The 25,226-nt window shown below is 40.8% G+C and overlaps 2 protein-coding genes across 12 annotated transcripts in view; both read right to left on the bottom strand.

Moving 5' to 3' along the window:
* Positions 1 to 5,405, bottom strand: part of TG (thyroglobulin) — a 241,004-nt gene extending 235,599 nt beyond the window's left edge. The window contains exons 1-5 of the mRNA XM_073230159.1: positions 5,083 to 5,405; positions 3,975 to 4,083; positions 2,641 to 2,738; positions 1,496 to 1,699; positions 967 to 1,126 (exon numbers count right to left, since the gene is read on the bottom strand). Of these exons, the coding sequence (XP_073086260.1) occupies positions 967 to 1,126; positions 1,496 to 1,699; positions 2,641 to 2,738; positions 3,975 to 4,083; positions 5,083 to 5,149 (638 nt within the window). The 5' untranslated portion in view covers positions 5,150 to 5,405. The remainder of the gene's footprint in view (positions 1 to 966; positions 1,127 to 1,495; positions 1,700 to 2,640; positions 2,739 to 3,974; positions 4,084 to 5,082) is intronic.
* A 9,390-nt stretch (positions 5,406 to 14,795) lies between these two features.
* Positions 14,796 to 25,226, bottom strand: part of PHF20L1 (PHD finger protein 20 like 1) — an 85,768-nt gene continuing 75,337 nt past the window's right edge. For 10 of the 11 annotated variants that reach the window (XM_073230156.1, XM_037020716.2, XM_037020718.2 and 7 more), the window contains 5 exons: positions 24,384 to 24,483; positions 22,866 to 23,061; positions 19,399 to 19,765; positions 17,992 to 18,154; positions 14,796 to 16,591 (listed from right to left, as the gene is read on the bottom strand). In XM_073230156.1, coding sequence (XP_073086257.1) covers positions 16,449 to 16,591; positions 17,992 to 18,154; positions 19,399 to 19,765; positions 22,866 to 23,061; positions 24,384 to 24,483 — 969 coding nt within the window. In that variant the 3' untranslated portion in view covers positions 14,796 to 16,448. The remainder of the gene's footprint in view (positions 16,592 to 17,991; positions 18,155 to 19,398; positions 19,766 to 22,865; positions 23,062 to 24,383; positions 24,484 to 25,226) is intronic. The other variant, XM_037020719.2, reaches the window with a different exon arrangement.

Genomic DNA, 25,226 nt, shown 5'->3' with positions numbered 1-25,226 from the left:
CCCCAGAAAGGCTCAGGTTCTTCCAGAGAATTCCTATCAGTACTCACAGACTAATATTCTTACTTATTTTTACTCAGAACATTTCAATCATATCTGAAGTCTGGGTGGACCCTGTACAATAATAAAAGAGCCATCTTGAATAACCAGAAGCTATCCAATTATCTGGGCCAAGATCTATAATGCATCTCCCTTTTTATAGTTGTTGTTTAAATATTTAAATTAAACTTAGTTATAAGTGCATACATACATATACACAATTTACAAAAATCTATGCTTTCTAGAGTGACTTTTTTTCCTTTTCTGCTGACTCCCTCTCCTCCCTATTCCTCCTTATCCATAGCAACTCTGACCCTCAAAGTAGCTGTAATAGCCCCCAGTATGTGCTTCGTCATATTATTCTCTGTGCTCACCTGGTCCTATACAGATACAAGCAGTCATATAACCATATATGCATATAAAAGGATGTTTTTGGTTGTCTAAAAATTAAATCATATTATCTGTACCTCATATCTTATGTCATATTATCATAATATGCTGTGGAATCCTCTCCAAATCAACTGGTGTAGTTCTGATGCATCCTGTTTAATGGCTACATAAACATGTATGGTGGATACACGTTTACTCAGCCTAAGGTGCTTAGTTGCTTTGCTCCCAGTTGTCTGCTCAAATGGGAAATGATGCAGTGGACATCCTAATAGAGATGTCTCCATGTTCTGGCATTATTTCCCCAGCTGGGCCAGAGGGTCCACGTACTCCTCCTTTGAATAACTACTGCCAGCTTGCTGAGCTAAAATGCTGGCACCCTGCAGATGTCCACTCGCAGAATATGAGGCTCAGGCCTCTCTCACTTCCGACCAGGCTGTGTGTATTCCATATCAAAACCTCCAGCCCCAGCATGAGTAGGAGTTTTGGCAGAGGAAGGGAAGGCCCAGCCTCGGGCACGCCCCAGGGACCGGCTGCCCTTACCTGCTGTAGCTGTGGACCAGGTCAAAAATCATCCTGTCTGTTGTGTTGACGAACTTGCACTGCACGGGCATAAACCCTCCATCTGGAGAACACTGGGGTGGCGACTTGTCTCCCACGCCATGGAGAAGACGGCGGTTTCTTATCTCACAGCTCCTCGGACCTACACATTTCCGAGGAAAAGATGTTAAATTCTTATGTCTGAGGAAGGTGTGTGCTCCTGTAGCCTCAAGGCACATGGTCATACCACACATGTGACCGTTAGGGACCACACAGGGACTAACGTCTGCAACAGGAGTCCTGCAAATGCTCACTGGAATCCTGCTGACGTGCTGACCATCAGCCAGCAAATGCTGTTCGCCCACCAGCTGGAAATATTACAAGGAACATAACCTTTCTTCAAATGCTTTTGCTTTCTGCATTGAGGGCCAGGAGGTCTGCCCTTGGTCATGGAGACCTGACCAAGTGTGGTTGTGTGTGGAAAGCAGCCCACACCCTCCTCTTCTGGGATGCTGATGCTCCAGACACTTACATCGCACTGGCCTCCCCAGCTGGCGGGTCCCATACACCTCCATCCCGTCGGCATCCACACACCAGCACTGCTCCTGCTGCAGGTCACACTGCGCAGGCTCGTAATCCCCCAACTCCTGACACTGAGGGAGGTAGGATGTGGCTGTGCTGTTAATATAGCCACTCAGCAAGATTTGCTGCCTGTGCAGCTGGCAGAAGGACAGACCTAAGGCACAAAGAGCAGCGTCAGGGCAGGGCTGTGGAGACAGATAGAGGGCCAAGCCCAGGAGCACCCCGCTCCCGCCCTAGAACTGGGAGAGCACGCCTCCCACAGCTGACAGGGAACCACCAGCCTACGGATGCCAATGAGCTGGCAGTAGGCTCAGGACCAGCGTTCTGACTATGCAGCTTTATTCCTTCCAGCATCCTGTGGACCAAGTGAGGGACAAGCAGATTTGAAGTACACGCCTTCTTCGGGGGCATGATTAAGGACATTAGTCATTTCTGCCCCTATTGATACCTACTGTGTGCCCAGTGTTTCAAAATGTTTTAAATCCCCACACCCGCTCTGAGGCAGATCCTATATTCCTGTTACAGATGAGGAACATGAGAGCAAGAGACCCGGCCGGGGTCATTCAGCCAGAGGGTGGGGGGAGCCAGCCTGCTCCCCAACCAGCCCTGCTGGCTGTGTAAAAATCAGTGTCCCAAACAGCTTTTCTCTTAAGGAATAGCTTTGTTACCAGGCCCAATTTCACCATTTTAAGGTGACCAGTTTAAACTCTTAAACTTTGTTCAAGGCGTAACTATGACCTGCTTTAAATGGGGACTGTGTTTCTTTGACTACTCATGACAGTAATTATTTTAACGGGGAAATTTTCAATCTAAGTCTCAAATTTTAGAAACATTTCAGGTATGAAAACACTTCATGTATACATGGCAACTTTCTGGCATCAGAGGCCTTTGATGTCTGTGCACCACTGTTTCCCCTGCCTGGCATGCAGGGCAGCTAATTGCTGAATCAGTGACTTGAGTGTCCCATTTGATTATCACAGCATTCCTATAAGAAATGGGGCCCATGTGTGGGGACTGTCATCCCAATTCATAGAGGGAGATACAGCAGGCCAGACTGAGACCTGCCCAGGCACAAGCTCCCTCCTTCCCACTCACACGCTGCGGGCCACCCAGGCTGCCGGCTGCCAGGCACTTCCCTGCCGTCGGTGTCCACACACCAGCAGGAGCGGCCGTCATTGGTGCACTGAACAGACCTGAGGACAGGAGAGACACACCAGGCCGACGCCACTGTCAGCTCCCGGAGCCACAACCCGTTACCTTTCTTCCTTTCACCTCTTCTAAGTTTTAGTTCATTTACATTGCAGAGAGGAGTGAAGGGGGTGGGTGACTTGGGGAAGGAAAAGCACCCCTTTTCCTGTCTTGCTAACTCTGCAGTATCCGTCCCTGATTCTCCACCCATCTGCTCTGCAGGCGCTGTGGCAGTGCCTGCCATGGTGCATGACCGCCACAACGAGGCGGCAGAGGCTTAAGGCAGTGCCCACCGGGGGCAGGTGAAAGCTCAGGGGGGTCAGAGCCAGCAGAGAGCAGGGCCTGGTTGGGGGTTACACAGGGAAGCACATTTGTGGGGCTTTCCAAGGGGAGTGATGGCTAAACTAAGGCCAACTGGATGATCAGGTGTCATACTAGAAGCGTAAGAAGGTGATAAAAACAGCACATGCAAAGCCTCCGAGGAGGAGGATCAGGGGCGACTGGAAACTGCAAGTGGCTGGAGCAAGAGAAGGGGAAGAGCTGCGTAACTAAGGCCGGTATGGCGGACCTTCCTCCCAAGTCCTGCGGTGCCGGAATTCCCAGAGATCCAAGCAGGGAGTAGGAAGAAGTAACTGTCTGCACTCTTGAGGGTCTGTAGGAGTTTGCTGGGCATGTTAAGAGTGTAGGGAGGGAGGTTTCACGATGACTCCCGGAACACAGTACAGACGGAGGTCTCCTAGCTCAACGTGAGGGCACGGCCCAGGGAAAGTGAAATTGCACACACATGCACAGGATTCCTGCGTATTCTGCTGGGGGAGTTGTTTAGACCATCACTTCACTCTACAGCAAACAATCCCAGACTCAAGCTCATGTTAAGGCAGCTAAAAACCCCATTCAGAGAGGAGCTCACCAGAGAGGGGTTGGAGAGGAGCATGCAGCCCCGAAAGCAGGACTCACTCAACAGGGCTTGGAGGCAGCCACTGACCTGGAAGTCCAGCAGCTTCTGCTTCCCCCACTCGGAGTAGAGGATACAGGAGAGGAGACACCAAAGCACAAATCATCTCCTCCCCACCACCTTTCATTAAAGCAGTTGTGGTAGAAGCTTTGGCAGGGAAGAGGGGGTGCCCTAGGTGCTGGCTGGGAGAAGCGGGGCCTGGGAGAAGTGTGGGGCAGGGGAGTGGGGCAGATGCATTTTAAGGCCCCTAGGACGTAAGAGCCCATGTGGCTGAAATGAGCCTTACTGGAAGCTTCCATCCTCTGCACACTGAGGAACATAGTCTGCCTGCTTCAGAAAGGCACTTTCTCTCTGTAGCTCACAGGGACGGAGAGGCTGAGCATCCACCTGATATTCTACAAAAAAGGAAGCGACTCATCAGGAAAGAGTGGGATGGATTCCAGCAACACTGAAGGGCTTGCTTAAGCACAGACACTCTTCTGGGTTTTATTTCTAGCAGCACCATCATAATTAGATTCTAACTTGCAATTTTGCTGCTATTCACACTTTTCAAAGATGCCATTAGCTCACTTAATCTTCAACACTCCCCTGGGAAGCGATATTTCCATGTTACCCACGGGGCACAAAGCCTGGGGCAATGACAGCGATGAGCTGGCAAGGGAAGGATTCGAAATAAACCCTCAGATGGCACATTCCCCCAGACCAAGGTGGGTCTCACTCAGGAGCCCCTAAAGGAGGTGTTCTTGAACCCATCAAGCCCTCACTAGATGGCACCTTCCTGGCACAGTGCAGGAACACGAGGAACTCCCGTGGGTCTTATTTTCCACAAAGAGTGTGGGTAACATACAGGAGCTTTCTCAGAAACCGCTGCTGCTTGGGAGGTGACATTTGCCTCTTTTTCCAGGAGGAAACTGAAGCTTAGACTTATCCAGTCATACAGTAGTTGGCTGAGCCACAGCTAATCTCAGACCAGTTCACACCACAGCCTGACTGGTTTATTTCACTACTTGCTGACTACTTCTTGAATACCTCACAGGGATGACCTAAGCCTTGAGAAAGCCAAGGGAATTAAAAAACAATGTGAATGTCAAAATTCGCTAAAAGGGTAGGGGTTGGGATGAGCTAAAAGTGCATTAGAAAGATCCATTGTCCCATCTCCCCTCCACCAGTCACTGGCTCTGGGACCTCAGGCAGGCAGTCTCCCTCTCAAAAACTGTCTCTTCTTCTGAAAGGAAAGAGCGAATAACAGACCTTGGGACATGGGGTGGGGGGGCGGGTATTAAATGAGACCATCAATGCTCTCAGGCCCTGGGGCAGAGTGAGGCGATCTCAGAGCTCCGGCCTGAGAGCCCCCACCAGGGCCCCTGCTCCGTGGCCTCGGGCTCAGAACTCACCAAAGATGTTGGCAGACACCAAGCAGGCTGAGCCCAGCAGACTGAAGACCCGCAGGGCCAAGGCCATTTCTCTGGGCCCCTCCGGGGACGAAGGAGTGGAAGGGGCTGCCACCCCAGAGCTCTAGGCAGGGAGCCTTTATAGAGCAGCTGTGGGTGCTGGCACCCCGCCTGAGGACACTCAGTGAAGCAGTGCCCACCCTGTTTACCCTGCCGGTTTCAAGGAGCTCCTCCACCTGCGTCTGCTCCCACCGAGGACACTCATGTGGCCAGTGGGGGATGAACACCTTCTCAAGGATGTGGAGGAGCAGAACTGGGTGGGGTGGCTTTGAAATTCATGTCTACGGGTGAAAGCTCCGTGGGCAGCAGGCTCGGGCCCACTGGGAGAAAAGCCGTTCTTCCCCCCCTCCCTCCTTCTTTCCTTCCTTCCTTCCACCAGTACTGTGCAAAGCCCAACAGAGCAGATACCATTCTAGGCATTGAGGGTATGACAGAAAATGAAACAGGCAAAGCCATTAATATAGAAAGTGAGAATCTTCATGAGGGAAGCCAAACACACACACACACACACACACACCTTCACACTCCTATTTATCCTCCTTTTCCCTCTGTCCCAGGACTTCAGACATTGTAAGCCTAAGGGGAGCAGAATGGTGCCTTCTGCATGGAGCCTGCAGATCAGTGCCTTTTTTCTTAGCAAAACCAGCTTCCTTCCTTCCATCCTGTCCCTGTGCCCACCTCATCGTGCCCAGCCCCTACCACCCTCTAGGAAACACAAATAAGAGAATGAGTGCCTGCTGGCCATGGTGGCTTTCAGGGGATTGTGAGACCATGAAAAAAGTACATGCTCATGAGATGCTGGGATGTTAATATTATTGGTTTTCTCATTTTGCAGATGACATCATGTTAGGCAGAGATGGGTGTGCTGAAGAAACCCCCAGGTTAGGGGACAGGGACAGGTAGGGGCAGGGGTGGTTTAAGAGCAAGGGAGACCTCGCTGAGGTGGCCCTGGAAGGGAGAGGGAGGGTGGGCGCAAGTCGGGAGGGACATGGTCCCAGGGAGAGGCCAGCAGACAGCTCTGCTCCAGCAAGACGGCAGGACGTTGACCAGAGGGCTGTAGCGCCTGATAGAGTTGCTGGGAGTATCACAGTGCCTGACACAGCCCCTGAGTATAAGATGTACCCAGTGGGGGCCATTAGCGTCAGTTACTTGATACAAACTACAGATGTAAAACCTGACAGTTATTTTCACTGGCAGGGTGTGGGATTAAAGACGGGTGAGAATCCCTGCTGTGCACACCCTTCCAAGGGACCCGCACATCTATGGCTGTGGCTGTGGCTGTGGCTGTGGCTGTGGCTCCGGCTCCAGCCAGACTTCTCGTGCAGCTTCAGATCCACTCTGCCTGGGCGCTCTGCACGCATTTTCACAGTCACGTCCCAAAGAGAACTCCCCAACACGCCAGCCAGTGCTGCACCTCAGCATGCCTTTGCTTCTAAGAGCAAATCCGAGTGCCCTCCTCAACCTCTTGCCTGGCATCTCATCAGCCTCCAGATCCCACCAGCAAGCCCTTCTCTGGGCCTCCCGCCCACCCGGTCCTCGGCAGGCTGCGGCTCCAGCTGTAGGGGCCGGGGATGGAGACACAACGCAGGTGTTTGGGAGCTCAAGATCATCCATCATTGACAGGTACTGGAGGTCACTAACTGGGGGGAGTGAAGGGGACTACTTCAGAATGAGACGTAGGTTTCAGACCAAGATAATTCGAGCATATGTGTCAGCATTTACTGAAAGGAGATAGGAGAGAAGGCTGAGAGAGGAAGAATTCCCCCACCAGCCCCCATTGCCTGGTCACATAGGCCACACTATGGGGAGCCAGCAGCATCTTTCCTCCGATAACGTAGGAAGTTTAGCATTGTGTGCGCCTTGCCATTTCTCCATTGACAGGCATGCTAAAGCAGATTAGTTTTATAAAATGTGTAACAGGGCTAGGAGTTTACTGCAAACCCCACTCACCATGCTCCCCACCACCCCAAAATACACACAGAGCTAGCACAGGTCAACCTGTGTGCTGAGTCATTCTCACTGGCCTGGCGCCTGGGAAGCAACACAGTAGAATCTGCGCTCCCGGCCTGGGCCGGGGGGCTCTGCTCCACTGGGTTTGGTGTTTTAGGGACGCTGGCCTCAGGCCAAGAAGCAGTCAGGCTAGCCCAGCCTGGGAGCTGGCTCCACTGCAGACCCCACCTGGAGCAGGGGCAGCTCCTCAGCACCACACTCAGTGGGCTGGATGCACAGCGCCGAGGAGAGGTGCTTTTCTCCGCCCCGGCAACAGAGCGGGGAGCTTGGAGAGAACCCCACCAGCTCTGGCTCCTCACCATGAAAACCTTTCTCAGAATGACTCAGCTGTCTGTTGCTGCTCTCACCTGGTCCCCACTGAGCTGGAGAACACGCAGGCTCCCACTGCAATGCCCTCACCTGACCTTTTCCACCTGCCCCTGGCCCAGGCCACCATTGCTCTGGTCACCTCTTCATCACCATCCTGCCACCTCTGCCATCCTCCTTAGCCTGAACCCAACCGCTCAGACTTCTCCTTCTGCTCCTTCCTTCTCTGTACCAGGGCACTGGGTACCATTAGTGCTTAGTCAAGATTTGGGGAATGAAGAGTGACTGGACTACAGAAGAGGAAATTGCTTCGAAACAAACATCAGATGCCACTGCTGCTAACACCCATCAGGTGTGTCCCCCCACAGAATCACTTACCAGCCGTCTCTCCCTGACCCAGCCTGCCTCCCCATTGCTGGGGGTCCTGCTGCACTGGGCAGCTTCTCCCGCCTCCCACTACCCACCGCCTAGGAGCCACACCCCACCTTCTCCTGGGTTGACTGAAGATGTGTGTTTCTCTAGTCTCTCTGTTCAAAGCAATTTTGTCTCCCATGGAACTCAGCTGCCCACTTGAATCAGCCTACCCTGGCCTTCAAAGCCCCATTTTCTATTTGAAATCTGGCGAGTCCTCCTTCTAAGATCGCAGCCTTTCTCCCAAGCAGCACTCCTTTGTTCTATCTTCTTCAAGCCTGTTTTCCATCGTCCAAGGCTTCGGTGCTGATTGTAAGAAGGAAGCATACCTTTCTAAGAACTGCATTTCCCCTTTGATTTCCTGGGCAAGCCTGACTCCTAGAGATACAGTGTTTCAAAGACGGAACTTAAAATTTGTAGTAATTTCAATGAATTCTTCTCTTTCTCAAATTACAAAGATAGCATATTATAATTATCCTCTCACATTCCTTTAACTTTTTTTAATGAACAGACTTCACAGTTTTAGACTTACAGAAAAATTGAGCACATAGTACTAAGTCCCATATACCCTCTTCCACACGGTTTCCCTTATTACTAACATATTGCTTTAGTGGGGTGTATTTGTTGTACTTAATGAAAGAATATTTACACATTAAAGTTTATAGTTTATATTATTTCACTCTTTGTGTTGTAATTTTTTTGAAATTCTTCAAATTATCAACTTATCCAAAACTGAAATACTAGTAGAGTTCTCAATACTCTTTAATCAATTTCACCCAACGTCAATATCTGACATAACCATACTGCAGCTATCATCAATACAATGCTAACTATAGACTTCAATAGAATTTATCCATTTTTCTACTAATGTCCTTTTTTTCTGTAAGATCCAATCCAGGATCATACATTTCATTTACCCATAAGGTCTCCTAGGAAATATTACAGAATATACAAAAGATCTAGGACTACTGAGTTTACCAATGTCAGAGGATACAAGATATTTTTAAAAATCAAGTTAATTATAGTCTAGAAATTAAACATCTGAAAACAAAATCAAGAAAACAGTTCCACTTACAATATCATCAAGAATACTTAGAAATAAATTTAGCAAAATAAGTGCAAAATCTGAACACTGAAAACTATAAAACATTGCTGACAAAAAAAAATAAAAATCCTAAACAAATGGAGAAATATACCATGCTTTTGGATCAAAGGACTCAAAGTGTTAAGATGGTAATTGATGTGTAGATCCAGAGCAATTCCTGTTAAAACCCCAGCAGGTTTTTAAAAGAAGTTGACCACCTGGTCATAAAACTGTCATGAGAAAAAAAAAAAAAACTGGAAATGGCAAAAACAAAATGGAAAGAATATACTTAAAGGAATTATGCTACCTTCCAACATTAGTATAAAACCGCAGTAATCAAGACAGTGTAGTATTGCATAAAGAATACAGGGCAGAAATAAATCTACATAATTATGGCCAACTGATTTTCAACAGAGGCACCTAGGTTATTCAAAGGGAAGATCATCTTTTCAACAAATGGTACTGGAGCAATTGGATATTTACATGCAAATTAGAATGAGATACCACCACACACTCACTAAAATGGCTAAAATCCAAAACACTTGCAACACAAAATGATGACAAGGATGTGGAGCAATGGACTCTCACTTATTCAAATGCCCGTAATTTTTTGTCCATTTCTGGGTTCTCTTTTCTGTATCATCAGTCTACGTCTCTATCTTCATGCCACTTATACAGTATCAAGATTAGCTTCATTGTAAGGTCCCAAATCAGAAACTCTTAAGTACTTTGTTCAAGATTGCTTAGGCTATTCTTGTCCATTTCCATATAGGTTTTAGAATCAGCCTGCTATTCTGTCTCTCAAAGTCTGTGGGGTTTTACTTGTATTATATCCACTGGTCAGTTCTGGGAGAACCGACATTTGAACAGTATTGTGTCTTCCAACCTGTGATCTTGGTATATCTTTTTATTCTCTATTCTAGTCTTTGTTTTGTAGTTTTCTGTGTACAGGTTCTGCATTATTTTTTTTTCAGATTTACCACTAAGTATACATATTTTTGATTCTACTGAAAATGGTATTTCTTTAAAATTCCAATTTCCAATAGCTCATTGCTAAATAATTAGTTCTAGTAGTATTTTGGTAGATACCTTATTTTTCCATGTACACATCACCTGCAAATGTTTCTTCTGACCTTCCAAGTGACGCCTTCTAGTTTTCTTCATTGTCCAGTACATATTGCTTTAGCAGGACCTCCAGATCATGATGGATAGAAGTGGCGATAGTGGACATTCTGGCCCGGTTCCTTATCTTAGGGAGGAAAGTATCCATTTACCATTATGATGTTAGGGTAAGTTTCTTGGTGGATGCCCTTTATAGTTATATCAATTTCTATCCATTCCTTTTCTAATAGTTTTTAATCATGAATGGATGTTGGAATTTATGAAATGCCTTTTATTTGAGATTAACATATACTTTTTATATTTTTATGAGTATGATGTAATTCATTGATTTTTTGAATACTTTATATTACTGTGGAATATGATTTGATCTTGATATATTAGCTTTTCTATATGCCATTGGATTCAGATTGTTAATATTCTGTTGAGGATGTGATGTTTGTCAAGGGGCACATATATGTATTGGCCTGTAATTTCCTTTCCTTGAGGTCTCTTTTCTTGGTTGTGGCATGAGGTCAAAATTGGTCTTGAAAAATATGTGTTTCTTTCTTCTCTGTCAATGTTTGTGTAAAATTGAGATTTCTACCTTAAGTATTCAATAGGACCCACATTCAGGCCTGGAGTTTTGAGGAAACATTTCTAATTAAAAATTCCATTTAATTTCTTTTTGAGTCAGGTTTTGGTAATTTAAGGAATTTCTCCATTTCATGGAAGCTGTCAAATTTATTGGCATATAATTTTTCATGATATCCCTTTTAAAATAATTGTCTGTTGCATGCAGTTATGTCCCCTTTTCCACTCTAATTTTTTATTGGTCTAAGTAGGAGTTAATAATTTTATTGTCTGTTCAAAGAACCAGCTTTTTGGCTTATATTGGTTTCCCTATTGTTTGTTTAGAATTTTCATTGATTTCAGCAGATATCATTTCCCCTCCTTTTCTACTTATTTTTTGGCTTTGCTGGTTTTTCTAGTTTTCCAATTTTAGCTCAATGATTTTGTACCTTAATTTCATTTTTTTAAATTGGGGTATAACTGATATATATTAGTTTCAGGCTTACAAAACAATGATCCAGTATTTGTATATATTGCAAAATGATCACCCCATAAGGCTGGCTAAAAATCTGTGAACTTTTCTTTTTAATATAAGCATTTAAAATAAATTTCCCTCTAATATTGCTTGAGCTGCATCCCAATCTTAGCATGTTGTTTTCATTTTCACTCAATTAAAAATATTTTCTAATTTTACAGCTTTTTTGAGTCACAGGCTATTTACCAGTATGTTGATAATTTCCATTTTTTTTTTCCAGGTATCTAAGATTGATTTCCAGTTAATTCCACTGTCACGATTTCAATTATTTTAAATGTATGGAAATCTATTTTATAGCCCAGCCTAGCATACAGTCCACTTTTTTGAGTGTTCCATGTGTACTGGAAAAGGAAATTTGTGTCCTCATGTTGTTGGGTGAAATGTTCTATAAATGTCAAGTAGGTCAAACTGACTATTATTGTTCAAGTCTTGCGTATACTGATTTTCTATCTACTTGTTCTATCAGTTAGTGTTAAAGGAGGATTGATATCAACTATAATTGTATATTTTTCTATTTTCTATTCAGTGATGTTAGCATTTATCTCATGTATTTTGATACTGTATTAATAAGCCTCTAAGTACATTTTTAAATTGTAGTTAACTGTTTTGTATGTGTGTGTGGAAAAAAGTATGAAAGAATGATAGATGAGGACCTGTAAGGATAAAAGAAGGTTTTTATACTTAATCTGTTAGGAAATAAATGGAAAGGCAAAAATGAAAATATAAAAATATGTAAAATTTTCAAATGTTAAGGAAGGGTGGCTTATGTCTTTTTAAGTAGATGTTAAGTAGCAAAGTTGTACTGATTCTATTACATACATTTAAAAGTGATAACAGATTGATTTAAATATGCCAGGATTTACAAACTGGATACCATAGCCTTTGCAACTGTTAAAATTTATGGTGAACAATTCCAAGTGGCAAAATCAAAGCCCATGGCGTGTAGCAGTGCCTCAAGTGTGCCTCTGCCTCCCCGCCCACACTTCCTCCTCTCTTCATTCTAATCTCCTTAGATGGTCTCCTAAAGAAACTAAGTACACTTAAGTTTTGTCTCCAGATCTACTTTCAGTGATGCCCAAAGATGACAACTACCAGGAGTAGATAATAATTTCTCAAAATTCCTAAGAGAAGTCAGTCAAAAAACATTTAAAGACCACTGTTTAACATATGTATTCTATTTCCCCCGAAACCGTCTACCTACAAGTCTAATTATCTTTACTTTCTTTTGCCTCTTTGGTATCACCTATCTCATTAAAAAGATGCTTTTTATGCTTCTATTAGCCTATAGCCTGTGATCTTAACATTAACTCCATATCCAGCAACATAATTTAATGGCTAGCATAAAACACAGTGTCTATGAAGTAGACACTCATTACATTCTATGTTTAATTTTCAACTTTACATAATCTAGTAAGAGCGTCTAGGTACTTGATTCACTTCATTTAATCCTCAAAACAAAGTTCTAAGTTAGGCATTATTCCCATTTCAGAAAGAAGGAAACCAAAGCTCAGAGAGATCACAGCTAGTAAACTGCCAGAGTGAAAATTTGAGTAGAGGAATTGCAAAGTTCACCAGGATTGCCTTTTCCACTATACCAAGCTCTTACTCACTGGCATAGTTCCTCCATAGCTTGGTACAATGCAGAACCACAAGGCCTTCAATCACAGACCGCTTCTCTTACAAGGAGGAACTGAAACTTGAAGAAGTGTCTGGATTTGCAGAGACACAACAAAGAAGAGTTTTTCAGAAGAGGGAAATGATATGAAGGCAAGACATGGAACAAACACTGTCTGTCTAACAGTGAGGCTATACTTATATGAATTTGAGAATTGGTTAGGTAAAATAAAAAAGACCCAGATTACACAGACCTAATTTGGTTTGAAGTAGGTAGTCACTAGAGGTTTCAGAGAAGAAAACGGTAATGTCAAGACTAGCTGAAACACACCTACTAGGAAGAGAACATGAGCTTGAGTGGCACAGGACTTGCCATCTTCAACCTGTCACTTACATCTTTTCCAGAACAAGTTTCTAAATGTCTCTCAACTTCAGCTTCCCTATCTTCAACATAATCCTGTTTTACCTGCCCACAAAAGAAGTAATAAATTAGATACTGTGGTAACATGGACATCTGGCACAGAGCCGGCACGCAAATCTAATCTTCTAGTCTGGCAGTAACCATTTTGATGAATGAGAATGAAGACAAAGTTGCAATTTCAGAGGACAGCAGCAATACCTCCATAGTGCAGTTTTATAAGAAATGGTGGGCTATTAGTGGGACTGGGGAGAAAAATTACACTACCACTTTGAGGAACCAGCACATGAGTGGTGAAATGGAAATGGGGAGGTCTGTGAGTTTCAAGCGGGGGCCCTCAGGGCAATGTTACAGCAGAGAGTAAACTGGCAGGAGAGCCAGTTCACTGGAGGGGATGTGAGGGTGTTCCCATTTTGAATATGTGGAATATGAACATCTGAAATACACCAAGTGTAACAGTGGTAGGAAAAAGGACTTTACCTGAAGTTATGAGGATAACCAAGTTCCTTTAAAGAAAGAGTGCACTGTTTTTAAGTTTGAAAACAGCAAGTCAGTACAACCAACCACCCTCAAGTGTGAGGCAGTACAAACTGCATTTATCAGTAACATAATAAGAAGGACCTCTCCCAACCAATGCTCATTCTATTATGTCTGGGTAGTAATGAAAAGCTATCTTTTCAAGAAATACCCTATTTGATTGCTTATATTTAAATACATATACTTATAATTTTAGGTAAGACTATTTTAAGAAAATTAACTCATCTGAAACCTCTCACAATGGACTTCTCAAAAACAAATTCATTCTCTTAAACAAAGGTGCAGCCTATAGTTGCTAAAAGGTTTCAACCTATTGTTGGTAAATTCTGTATCAAATGGATATGTGTATACAAGTAATCTGATAGAGATTTACTTTAAAAATCTAAATTAAAAAATTCAGACTCTCAATTCATATACATAAAAGCAAAGCAAAAGTTTAGCAATCCAATTAACAGAACTTCCAGTTTGCTGGCTGCTAACAAAAAGGTGGTCTAATTTTAGGATACTACAAGAACAAAATGCATATTAATTTAATAATGGTCACCAGGGATTGAGAGGTTAAGTGCTACTGCATTAAAGGTCTTCTGTGTGACAAGAATCTAGGCAGCACCACTACTCATAGGTTAAGTTGCTATTTGCTCCATTCTGAAAAAAAAGGAGAAAAGGAGACAGAAATTTCAATATCTAGAATTTAACCACAACAGGTAAAAGATGAGAGCCATTATTTTTAAACACAAATGAAAGATAAGAGTATCAATCTTGAAATACAGACCTTAGCAAGTTTACTCCACACATGAAATGTACCCACTATTCCTTTTACTTTAATATGCAAATTTAAGCAACTACCCCGCATCAACTCTACTAAAGCTTTTCATTTCTCAGTAAAATCTTTGGCAAACTCAACGTATCACAAGTAAATACACAGAACTGCATTTTAGGTCTGTTGATCTTTGGCACAGTTGTCAAGCTGGAGAATATCAAAAGCAATGAAAATGTCTAATGACTGTTCTGCACATTCTTTCAATTGTCTTTACATCCAAAATGTAAGGCCGCAAAAAAGCAAGCTGCAATTTTAGGATATATGGAATAGTTTTAATAAAGAGTTTTACATACAGTACCTTACATACAGAACAGTGTGTTTGAAAATTTAAATATTATCTGAATGTACAGTGGCATGTATTCTTATCAAAGATAAATTCAAGTTTACTGTCTATCAGTTCTAAAATGCATTTATACAAATTGCTAGAACTGATAAACAGAATGAGGCATAAAATATTCAAGTGTTATATGTCATCAAATAGCCTCCTCTTAACAGTCTTTTCCCCCTTTTTAAAAAAGTTTCAAAACCTGTACATACATTTTTAATTTTTAAAAACAGTCTGTTAAAAGGTAACATTTCATGTTTACCACCAATTCTTATAGTCTATAGTATTAAAACTAGATATGTGTAGATATAAATATGTGTAGATTATGTACATATGTACGTTGAGTGTTTGTTTCAAACAAGCATACACACTTCCGCACACCTGCATTATGTAGCACTGGGACAGCACACACCTCACAAGAGCACTGGCAGACAGGAGGACCGAGGCTCAAAATCCAGCAAGAGCTAACACAGCAACTTAGTTGCCTTTGGTTTCAGAGATTTGTCCATTTGTGATCAAAGCTAAAGTTTTGAGTGCACACCTATTTTTTAAAAATAAAATTCACCTTCAAAAATGAAGCTTTCCCAGAATTCCACTACCAGCAGTTAAAAAAATCCACAGCCACAAATTATTTTGTTACTTTGTCACTCCTCATCCCAGCTGAGGTTATTTACAGTTTTTTTTCTGAAGGCAAACATCAAGCATACTCAGGTTCAATCTGTACACTGAAGCCTGAGTACTGCAGTTCAACTATATATATTACATATGTCGTACATATGACATACACGCTTCTGACGCACTGATGGTGTATGTAAGACTTCAGCTGAGAGAACTCCCACAGTATTTAAAATACTCTTTCTAGCAGTGTCCTCATCATTTGGCACAATGATCCTTCTACAAGCCATTTGGTTTTTAACGAGATTAATGCCTGCAATAAATTCTAATTATTTGGTGTTTGTTTTTAAAATATCATAATGAAGTAAGAATTTCCTCAACCGTTTTCCTCAGAAGTGAGGTTTCTACTATCAGTTTTCTGATTAAGGATAATCATCACCTAAGAAACAGCTCATGATCCTATGTAAGTTAAAATACTCTGTGCAGCTGGATCAACTGCAGAGAAGATAGTTCTTACAGCAACCTTACAGAACTCTCCAGAATTTAAATTTCCTCTGCAATTTTGTTTTTGGCCAAATGCTGTTTTATAAACATGAATCTTTCTACTAAAAACTATATAAATACACCATGTTTCTTTCTATAGATATCTCAAGCTTCATGTAAGTGACTACTCAAAAATCCTGCCAATTCAATTCCCTCTGTATAGATTATATTCTACTTCATTGATCCTTGGCATATAACATTAACATTTGTAAGCTTGCTCATAAATTGTTTTTTTATATTAGATTCCTTGATAAATTGTTTTCCATTTTCCCTTCTAAGGTACCATTCTACTACTGAAGCCACAAATCAGTAAACGACCAAACATCACTAAGCTTGTTAACTATCCACTTGCAGTCACGTGGATAATGAAAATCATTCACGGAAAAGAGCCACCTTCTTTTCATTAGGTTTTCACTACCGTCATACGGAGCAAAGGGTTGCTATTTGTTGTACTTTGCCCATGTCCATTAGGAGCTGTTTGATGTGGCGTTTAAGTTGAGGCAGTCTTGCGAGAGGATCAGGTGGCTCCAACTCTCCTGTGAAATCAAGCCAGCTTTCCAGAACTAAAAGAGAGGAGAGGATAATCAAATTTAAACAGTACCTGGAAGAACAACCACAAAGTGGTACAATTAGAAAGGTGCAAAAGTGATGGAGCCAGAATTCACTTCTATTCAGAAAGACAATATATTCAAGCCATTTCTGGGCACTTTAGCATCCTTTAAATCTTACCACACAAGAGTTTTAGTCCCTCTTGGTAACCTTTATCTGTTATGTCATCTGCTATTACAGTAGATAATTTTTCCTGTTACAGACATAAACTAACTGCATTTTGAATGCCAACTTTTACTCTCTTTTGCAATAAAAGCAACAGCTCCCTGAGCCCAATCAAGCTTTCTATTGATTTCGGCTTAAATCATCTTTACTTCATTTTACATGAAAACTTAGATACTCTAACCATACATATTTTTTTAACCCCAAAGTTCTTATTAACAAAGGAAAGGTGGTGGCAGTTTCTCAGTATCCTTTTCAGTCTATTATCATTACTAAAAAAAGAAATGCAAGCATATTAGAAATCCAGGCAGACTAAAATTAATTACATTCTACATTTTTATCAACAATAGAGGATAGTGTCAAGCTGCACTTTTTTCTTCAAAAGTCTACTCAAAACATTAAATTAACTCTGCAGCTAAATAAAAACCAAATGGAAGATGCTTCTGACATGGATTTCCATTTCCCCTTTTCTCAAGCAAAGCAGTAGAAGCCCTAGCTTAGTGTGGGACAGAGGTGACACATGATTTTGCAAATTAAAAACAAAAACATAAATACAATCTATGAGCTAGGGGAAGGAAACAAGTCAAAAAGCACAGGAAAAATACTGGATTATGTATTTGGTATTCTATAAATTGCTCTATTTTTTCAACTATGAAATGGGGATAATATCTTTTTTCTGTACTCCTCAGGCTCCTATGCAATAAAATTAAAATACAGAAGAAAACCATTTGAAAGTCTGTACAAAAATCTGTAAGTTTTCTGTACCGTTTTCCTACTTAATCCTGCAGGACTTTTCTGTTGTTACTAATTTCATTTAACAAATACTGACCAAAGTGAAACAAAGATACAAATGTTTTTCCCCATATCGTAAATACGTTTAAAGTCTTTATGCGGGTTTTCAAAGACAACCCAGTTCAATGACATTAGTAAATATTCCGTATGTGCTCTATAGTGAACCTGGTACATAGACAGTATTTAAAGGGCACCTAAAAAAAAAAAAAACCTAAGGTAATATCCAGTCATACTGCCTTGAGCCTACAAGACCCCAAATGCCAGCTGTGTTAAACACAATGTAAAGGGAACATCTATAGTTTTCATCCCATAGTTTAAAGAACTTCAAATAACTTCATTATAATCATAAACACACTTTACATATTACAGTAATTGTATTTTTGTTCTTTCTTAAAATTACCATCAACTTCCTTTTCTATTAGGTCCATCCTGCTGGTGACTTCATTCTGCACATTCTCTATGTGTGTGAGGAGGTTGAGCTGCCACTGGAGATGTGAGTCTCCTGGGTCTTCAGGGACCTTCTTATCCTTATAAACAAATACCGTATTCTTTTCAGTTGGATTCTTCTCCAAAGAACCATTGCAAAAAAAACAAAGAACTGGATGAAACGTAACATTATAAAGGGAAAGATACATGAAAACCGCATTACTCACAATGATCCGTGATATCGAATATGACTTCTAGAATATTTTTAAAGGAAGCACTTGTACGTTATTAAATGAGTAACATTTGGTCCTAAGAGTAGACGTGCCCACCTTTTCTCTCCACTAGGCCTAGCACAGTGCTACGTAGGATACAATTCACTCAATAGGATGCACTAAATAAATGAAGTTGCAAAGCATATTCTATAATTAGAAAGTCCAGGTACTTAAGATCATTTCCTCATTTAATCTAAACTGCTAACTTAAGTGGAATGAAGGCAAAAAGCAATGATGGAAAAATCCAGAAAATTGGCAAAGGCCAGTAAAGGCTCTAATTCACAGTAGACTGGACTTTACTGCTAGATAAAATAAGTGAGGTGGAGGAAAGATAATCTTTTAAAAACTTAAAAAGTACAACTGCTTAACACCCACACACAATATGAACTCAGATTCACTAGAGTTAACTCATTTTATAAGAGGGATATTATTTTGACAAAATAATTTTCCACTGATTTCATAAAATATCAGCTTCTCAAGTTCAGTTAAATATTTATCTATAGTGACTACCTGACAGAAGACCACAGAAAAATAAAGAACTAATTTTAGAGTGGCATTGCTAATTGAAAATCAATTTAAAAAAAGAGGCACAACACCTCCAAGACAATCCCAGTTAAGAGGATATACATTTATAAACATTCATTATACACAGAGCTCTAAAAATTTAGCGTAATGCATAGTGAGATTAATACCCATATACAAATATGTTAAAAATTTTTAAAAAGAGGATTACAGTGCTACCTTTCATCTGAAACACATATTAAAGAACCACAAATTACATTCATACATACACACCCATATGTACTCTCATGTTCTCACCAACATTTTCATTTGGAGAAAAATGGCTCATGATTTTGGGTGGTATCTAAGTGTGCTTATAAAACTGAAACCTTTGTTAGGGCAAAAGACTACAGAATTGATGAAATTCTGATAACTGATGTTCAAATAACCAGTGTTTTCTTGTAGAGAAAGCAAAACATGCCTACCTAACAAGGTACTTGTGAACCTAGAAGTACAGGTAAAATCTGGGAATTCGGTGTGTTTTATTTATGAAATGTTCCTCTGTTCTATCATATTTTCCCAAGCACAGACAAATGAACTAGTTATACCTTTTCAGGCATTCCACCTTCTTTCACTGAGTACTGTAAACGGCTTTTCTCTCTCATGTAGAATTCCTGTTCTTCTTCAAAACTACTAACGTCGTCATCATCTGAGCCCCCTGGGTCCGCAAGAGATCTGCAGTCTTGCCCAAGACTTGGTGGCTTTTGGTAGCTGTGCTCACTTGTTATATAAGCGCCTTCCATTTTCAGGGGCAAACGAGGTGGCTCCTTATGGTTTTGTACATGATATTTCTTTTCTTCCACATTAACCATGTTTTGCACTGCTATTTTTTTCTCTGTGCCAGCAACTACTTGACCTTGGTCTTTTCTCTTTCCAGGACACGCCCAGAGATGAAGGTCAGGATGATGTTTATTCCTTCAAACAAAGTTGGAGAAATGGCAGTTTGGGAGAAAAAGAAATCTAGTAACAAGTTTAATGCCATGGTAAATTTCGGAATGTAAAATTATAGTTAATAACTATATATAGTATAATATACATTATATTGTATATGTAATATATAACTATTATATATTATATATAATTATTATTATTACTATAACTTTTGGTTATTCATGCCTTTTGTATGCTGAGTGTACTGATTCAGGCAGACTGATCCTCAACTCCCTGTTGAAAACATATACCACAACCAGGGAGGAAACTCAGGAGATCAGAGACTCAAAACAAAGCAAAGGTATTTGTTAGGTTGACTTGCCCCAGAATTTCACATAGAAAAATAATGAATGTAATTCTGCTGATAGCTCACATCATCATGTGATATATGTACTTCTTTTTCTGATTTTTCATTGTATTTTTAAAAACTGTACAACATGAAAAACTTTTATGTGAGCATATTTAAAAATCTTTATTCAATCAAAAAATCATACTTGCTCATGACAAAAAATTTGGACTATAAATGTGAACAAAGTAAAAAACTTCCTGCCATGGCAATCATAAATAGCTGATGTATAAACTTCCAGATTTTTTCTATACATGTATTTTTAAAATGGGTAAGCATACACGTTTTCTTTTTATATAAACAGGATTCTCATACAACTGGCGTTCTTCATATATAATACATGTGGCACCTTGCCATGGCAGTACATATAAATTTCCCTACTTTCCTTCTAGAACCTGAATGGTACTAATGTACCACAGTCTGGTCTAGCCAACCAATTGCCTACAATAGATGTGTGTACATGTTTGTGTGTGTGTATCTTCGCATGTAAACAGGAATATTTCAGTTAGATAAATTTTTTAAATGGAATTGCTGAGCAACATATGAACATTTAATTTTGACAGGTACTGTTCAGGTGGCACTCTCACCAAATGCCTAGGATAGTGCCCTTTTACAAACCCCACCCTCACTAAACATGAGCATATTGCAAAGTTACTTCTGCAGCAATTACATTATCTGGTAAGTAAAACAGGAATCCGTTCACCAGAGATGATGTGCAAGGAAGATCTTCGGGAGGCATCAACCCTTCAGAAGGCTCAATGTTTGCAAATTAATGATTTCCAAGTTAAACAACAGGAACCAAATTAGTGTTCTTCTGATAATACCAGAGTATTGTTTCTAAAATTAAGAATTTTATCTTTTCAATCCCTAATTATATCCAGAAATACTAAAATTCTTCCAAAGTAAAAGGCATAGTAGAAAGAAAGCTAGCTTTGAAGTCCAACAGTCCAGTGGGTTGAATCCTGCTGTGCCACTGGTGAGCTTGGACAAGATATATAATCTCTCTCTTCTTTGACTATCCATCAATCAAACAAGATAAAAATTTTCAGCCATATTTTAAGGATTAAAATATCACATGAAAGCATCAATGTCTGGCATGTAGTAGACTTTCAATAAATAGTAGCTAATAATAGTAATTACTATTATCAGAAATATTAACATGAAGTGAGGCTATAGGTTTGAAGCAACATTGGTCCAATTGAGATCCTTAATGAGATTATGAATGTATAACAATTCACAGTGATACCAAGAACAACCAGGTTTAAAAAAAAAAGCTTAGCTAAATAAGTTAGTTCCTCTTTCAAGTTTTAGCACTGGCATGGCCTTTTAATAAAGAAATCCATATTCAGGTTTCTGATCTAAAACAGAAGTAAACTGCATTCAACAAACAGTTACTGAGTACTTATCCCTACACTAAGCACTAGGAATAAAATGTTGAATAAGCCACAGCCCTACCTTAAAGGAACCCACGGTTTAGTAAGGGAACAGACATAAAAAAACAAAGTGCTCCAAAATGCATGAAAACAGTATGCCAAGCGTTTGCCAAGGAGAGCACAGTCAACTCTAATTTGGCAAAACCATCTCGTAGAAAGACAAGCAGCAGCAGATTATTCTGGGTGAGAGGAAAGGCCTGGAGCTATGAGAAAGCATGCTTCACTCAGGGTTTATGGTTTGGTGTAGCTGGGACATTTGGAGGAAAAAATTAGGAGAAGGAAGACACAGCAACAAAATGACAGAATACATATCATGGAGGGACTCAGAATGCATGCTGAAGAGCTTAGACTTTGTTCATCAGACACCAGGAAGATGCTATGGTATATTAAGCTGAAACAAACAAGCTCCTATTTATCTTTTACTCAAATCACATTGGCAATAGCATGAGCATGACATAAACAGCACAAGGCTAGAACCAAAGAGAATTAAAAAGGTATGGCAATGGTTTGTATGAAAAGAACAGCCTAGACTGACAGACTTATCAGTGAGAATGACATGGCCTGAATAACGCTGAGGAATCACAATGGATAAGAGCACATAGGGCACCAAGTCCACGCAGGCAGTAGTGGGATGGGAATGGAAGGAGGGGAAGGGTCAAGATTCTGGCCCAGGCAAGTGAGTCAAAATGAAGAAAAGCTTGGGAAGAACCAGTGAATCATCCTAGTTTGTTTTTAAAGAATAATTCTAGCCAGGTATTAGGTGAAAACAAAGACTTCAAGAACATTCTCATATGTTAATTAGGGAAGCCCAAGTTTGCTTTTTTTAAGAGAAAATTATCTGGGATGTCAAAAACTTATTTGGTGTACAGCATAGGGATGGATAACATGATCTGTTAGCTCCCTTCAAAGTCAATCTTAAGGTAATTTAGAAATACACCAATTAATGTGTTTCATCTTAACATCACTCCTGAGGGAGGACACAAGAGACAGCAAACAAAATGGCAACAGCACTTAATTCTGTGCATATGGGGAGCACACAAACCAGAGGGCCATGGATTAACATTTGTTGAAATACTAAAAGCCATCTTAACGTCAACCATGCTTATTTACACCAAGACAACAGGCATGAAGCAGCTACCCACCCCAAAAAAAGTTATTAACCTTTCCTGTTTTTTTTTAAGTTACAATATATTCAAGTGTCTACTCTGTCTTCCAAACCGTTAATCTGAACCTTCAAAGGCCAGCTGATTTAGCCTGAGTTACAGTTTATACTCAAATGTTACCCTCCCTGTCACCTTTCACTTACTTTAGTATCCCGATCTTGAGCTGTAGCCCATGCAGAACTTCTGTAACACCACAGACATCAGCGAGCAGGTGATGTGTGGAAACTATCTTTTTGGCATTGAGATGAGAATAATTTTCTTTCAAAAATGATAACCCACACATTCTCCCATTATTCAACCAATCCTTATCATAACGATATTTTGCACTCCATCTTTGACCTGTAGATGAAGTTGACATAAAATGACAAAGGATTCCCCCTTACTTAGATTACCCTTCAGCTGCTACCCTCCTAACATTACTCAAGGAAGGAGAGCTCTAGTACTAAGAACAAACTCACAATGTCCTGAGGAGCTGGTGCTATCAGTGTTCCTCCACGCTTTCCCGTTTCCTGCCCACTACGAGAACAAACTCCATTAAGGATGATTTGTAGCAGATGAGCCTTGCAAAGGAAACTTGAGTGTACTGCTTCCCATTTGTTATGTTATCTGTCACCTGTCCTCTAAAAAGGCTGAAAGGGCTGGACAGAAACTAGGCAGGGGTAGCCATTTCTCCCATTTCTCTCACTACTGTTTGTTTTGAGCTGGATGAAACTAAGAGTTCTAGTTAGTGATCAGGGACACCTCTCCTATGTCTGAGATCTCACAAAATCCTATATGATCCTGTATCTTCAGTGTCAATAGTAATTATATCTATTAGAATTAGGATGTGTCCATGTCCCTATACATACTTTGTATACATAGTATATGAGATAGTGGAAAGCATGGTTAGAATCAATCATCTTACTTCTTACAACAGTATGTGGCAAAAAGGCACCCAATAAATGCTGCCATAAAGATCTGAATAATTCTCATTTCTTAACGTTACTTTTTTTAAAGACATGAGAACAATTCATAAAAGAACAAGCCTTTTCCTTGAGAATAACTAGCTATTTTCTGCTCAGCAGTTGAAAGTGTATCAAATATATAGAACACTGCTACTCCAAGAGCCTCTGTCTGGAGAAAGGCACTAAGTGGAGAGGACAATGGGTGGGACCCAAAGGCATAGGTGCTCAGCTTGGTTCTGCCACGTGTGGTACTGTTCCTGTGCACAAGTTACAGAACGTTCTGTGCCCTAGCTGCCTCATCAGTAAAATAAAGGGGTTGTACATGGTATTACGAGATCCTATCTGCTTAAAATTAGTGGATATGCAGCATGATCAGAAACTTTTTTAAACCATGTCAGGAGGAGAGTAAATTCAAAATACTGTTCCATTTAAATAGCCACATATAAGCCTATCTAGAAAGCATCATACAGGGGCATGCTAAGGGGCTAATTTTTCAGGAAATAGCCACAACTGTGTCTTACAGTAAGGTAGTAATCATGCTGATGAGTTTTTGGTCATGTTTTTGTCTAAGTAATTGAAAAATAAAACTATAACAAACAGTGAAAAATATTTAAAGATTTTAACCTGGAAGCAGAGTCTAAGTGACAGAGAAGTAATGGTGTCTCATGCAGCTGCTACCCCTACAGGCCGCCACTAGCTCGGGGACGAAGGGCTTACCAGGAGGGTCCCGGCAGATGTAGCAGATGTACTGCTCAGGGATGCTCTCCTCTAGCAGCCCCATGCACGCACTGTGTTGCCAGCACAGGCACTCTTCACACTGCCAGAAAACAGAGAAGAGAGGACAGGGACCAGTTTACTCATGCAGATACAGACAGATTCCCTTTCTTTCAATTAGCTGGCTTAGTCTCTTACTGCCACCACCAGTTCAATTCTCACTCTACGTAACAGCAAGTGATGATTCACGGTGAATTTTATTTTTAAGTCAAGTATTTCAAGAACTTCCTCCTGTTGCATCTATTAAAATGTACTTTGATAAAATTACTTAAATCACAAAAAGTCATAAAACCATTCCTCTCATCTACTTCACACTGATTTTTAGATAATTATATCCTTGAGAATCTTAAGAGTAGTTTAAAAAGAAAAAGAAGGCACGTTTAGCAATGCCTGGAGCAATGACCTCCTAGAGTACGACCTGTATGTGGTGAGGCTCATTTTTTAGTTCCCTGATTTCAGAAAACCATTGAAAAATGGGGAAAAAGACTGCTCTTTTTTCATTTCTGTAAATAATGTCTCCACATCCCCCAGATGTCATCACAAAACACGGGTTATGCTTCCCTTTCTGCTTAGACACTATTCTATAGGGAGAGGTTGTTTGTAATGGTTAATCCTTACAACAAAGTTTTCCTTTAATCTTGGAGAACAGTGGAAACTTCTGTATTTCAACATATGCCTAATGGGTGACTATGTAACATAAATGACTGAACAGGGATCCAGACCTGTAAGACCAGGGTTGCTATGGTCTATCCTTCAGTCTTAATGGTTCTTGAAAAGAATTTCAGC

Source organism: Manis javanica, chromosome 2, assembly GCF_040802235.1.
Source record: "Manis javanica isolate MJ-LG chromosome 2, MJ_LKY, whole genome shotgun sequence".
In the NCBI taxonomy this organism is placed as follows: Eukaryota; Metazoa; Chordata; class Mammalia; order Pholidota; family Manidae; genus Manis; species Manis javanica.
This window is presented reverse-complemented; position numbering and strand designations above follow the sequence as displayed.